The following is a 1,814-nucleotide window of genomic DNA, read 5'->3' on the forward strand; positions in this document are numbered from 1 at the left end:
ATGTTACTTAAACCCAATTTTGTAGTAGTGAAAATATCAAACCCTTTTATAGCTGATGACAACCCTGTGTCAGAAGTAACAAGGGCCGTTTTTCCAGAATTTTATGAAGGAGAATATGACAGCAGATTATTTACAGAAAGAGCCATTCTAACTCCTCTGAATGACAATGTCAATTCCATAAACAGTTCATTAATAGCTCAATTTCCTGGAGACCTTGTAATGTACAAAAGTTTTGACACAATGTTAACTGATACATGTGATGTCTATCCCACAAAATTCTTGAATAAACTCTGTCCCAGGAGATTAAGTCCGCATGAACTTATGCTTAAGAAAAACTTTCTTGTCATTTTGTTGCGCAATTTGCTTCCATTTGCTGGTTTGTGTAACGGAACACGTCTCATATGCAAAGGTTTCTTCCCAAATGTAGTACTATGTGTCATTGTTGTTGGACAGTATAAGGGGAATCATGTCTTTATACCTCGTATAAATTTACGCCCTTCTGCTTCAGCTAGGTTTCCATTTCAGTTTGAACGGAAACAATTCCCTTTAAAATTAAGCTTTGCTATAACCATAAATAAGTCTCAAGGGAAAACATTAAACCGAGTATCTGTGTACTTACCACAACCTTGTTTTTCTCATGGACAACTATATGTTGCTCTTTCACGAGCTAAAAAACAAGAAGATGTAACCGGTTTTTCAACGATGCCCCCAGAGCCATTTACTCCAACATGTACTGAAAATGTGGTTTGCTATGAAGTGTTAAAACTATCTGGGATTTGTTAGGAAACTTATAGTAGATATATCCCACTCCAGAATGTTATGCTTTTGGATTTAATTATGATAAAGCTCTGTTAACTATTTTTTTGTGTTAATGATAATTGCTACAACGCAAACATGATTATATACTATTATGAAACATTATTGGACTCCTTAAAACTTGGTAGATTTTATTTTTAAGAAAAAGAGACCCTATTGCATAATGACAGGATCAATATCATCATCTACAAATAGATGAAAGGGTACTATGCCGATGTGTAGTACCTAAAGAATAACAAACATGATAGCACTGTATGATAGTCATTATGAAAAAAGCCATATATCCCTTTTTAATACATATTTTGCAATAGCTACTTATTTAAATTAAATGTTTAGTATGTTAATGAAACATACTGAAATTAGATCTAATTTCTAATACCACTAATTGAAATGTATGATTTTAATTTTTTCCCCCTTTTGTAAGATAATAGCATGCTAAATCAATTCCGATTTCAAAAAACAATTTCAATTTGATTTACTTTGTATATATTTTAAGCTTATGTTCCTATTAATATATAATCTTAAAATGAAATAAGTTTAAAATCCTCTGGTTTTGAAATAATGTAACATGTAAATTAAGAATCCTTCAAAAAAAGAAATTTTGCAATTGTAGATTAGGAGAATAGATTCCTTCAAAAAAAAATTACAGCTTGCTTTGGGGAAAAATATAGCTGTGAAAACTTATGAAATTACAAGTACAATTTGTAAATAGCTAGCATACTTATCTTATGCCTTGAAGCCTAAGATAAATCCATGTGCTCCAATAGTACTCACTGCTACACTGTTCTTCTTGTACATGTGTTGTTCTTGTCTTTTCTAATTTTACAAAGTTTACATATACTCTAAGTGTTCCTTTTATCCTTTCTAGCACAAGAGGAACAACCATCAACATTCAATCTTTTCTCGCATTCAAGAGGTATTTTCCTTGCTCTTAGTTTTCAAGCGATATTTTAATTACTTTAGATATTTATTTTACATGTGTGATCTGTCTATGTCTT

General features: G+C 31.4%; 1 protein-coding gene across 1 annotated transcript; it reads left to right on the top strand.

Annotated features, from left to right (window-relative positions):
- LOC145588634 (uncharacterized) lies at window positions 1-783 on the top strand. Its single transcript, XM_081645251.1, has one exon. It carries the CDS (start codon window positions 1-3, stop codon window positions 781-783), a length of 783 nt encoding a protein of 260 aa, XP_081501377.1.
- The last annotated feature ends 1,031 nt before the right edge of the window (window positions 784-1,814 follow it).

Source organism: Chenopodium album, chromosome 17, assembly GCF_948465745.1.
Source record: "Chenopodium album chromosome 17, dcCheAlbu1.1, whole genome shotgun sequence".
NCBI classification, from domain to species: Eukaryota; Viridiplantae; Streptophyta; class Magnoliopsida; order Caryophyllales; family Amaranthaceae; genus Chenopodium; species Chenopodium album.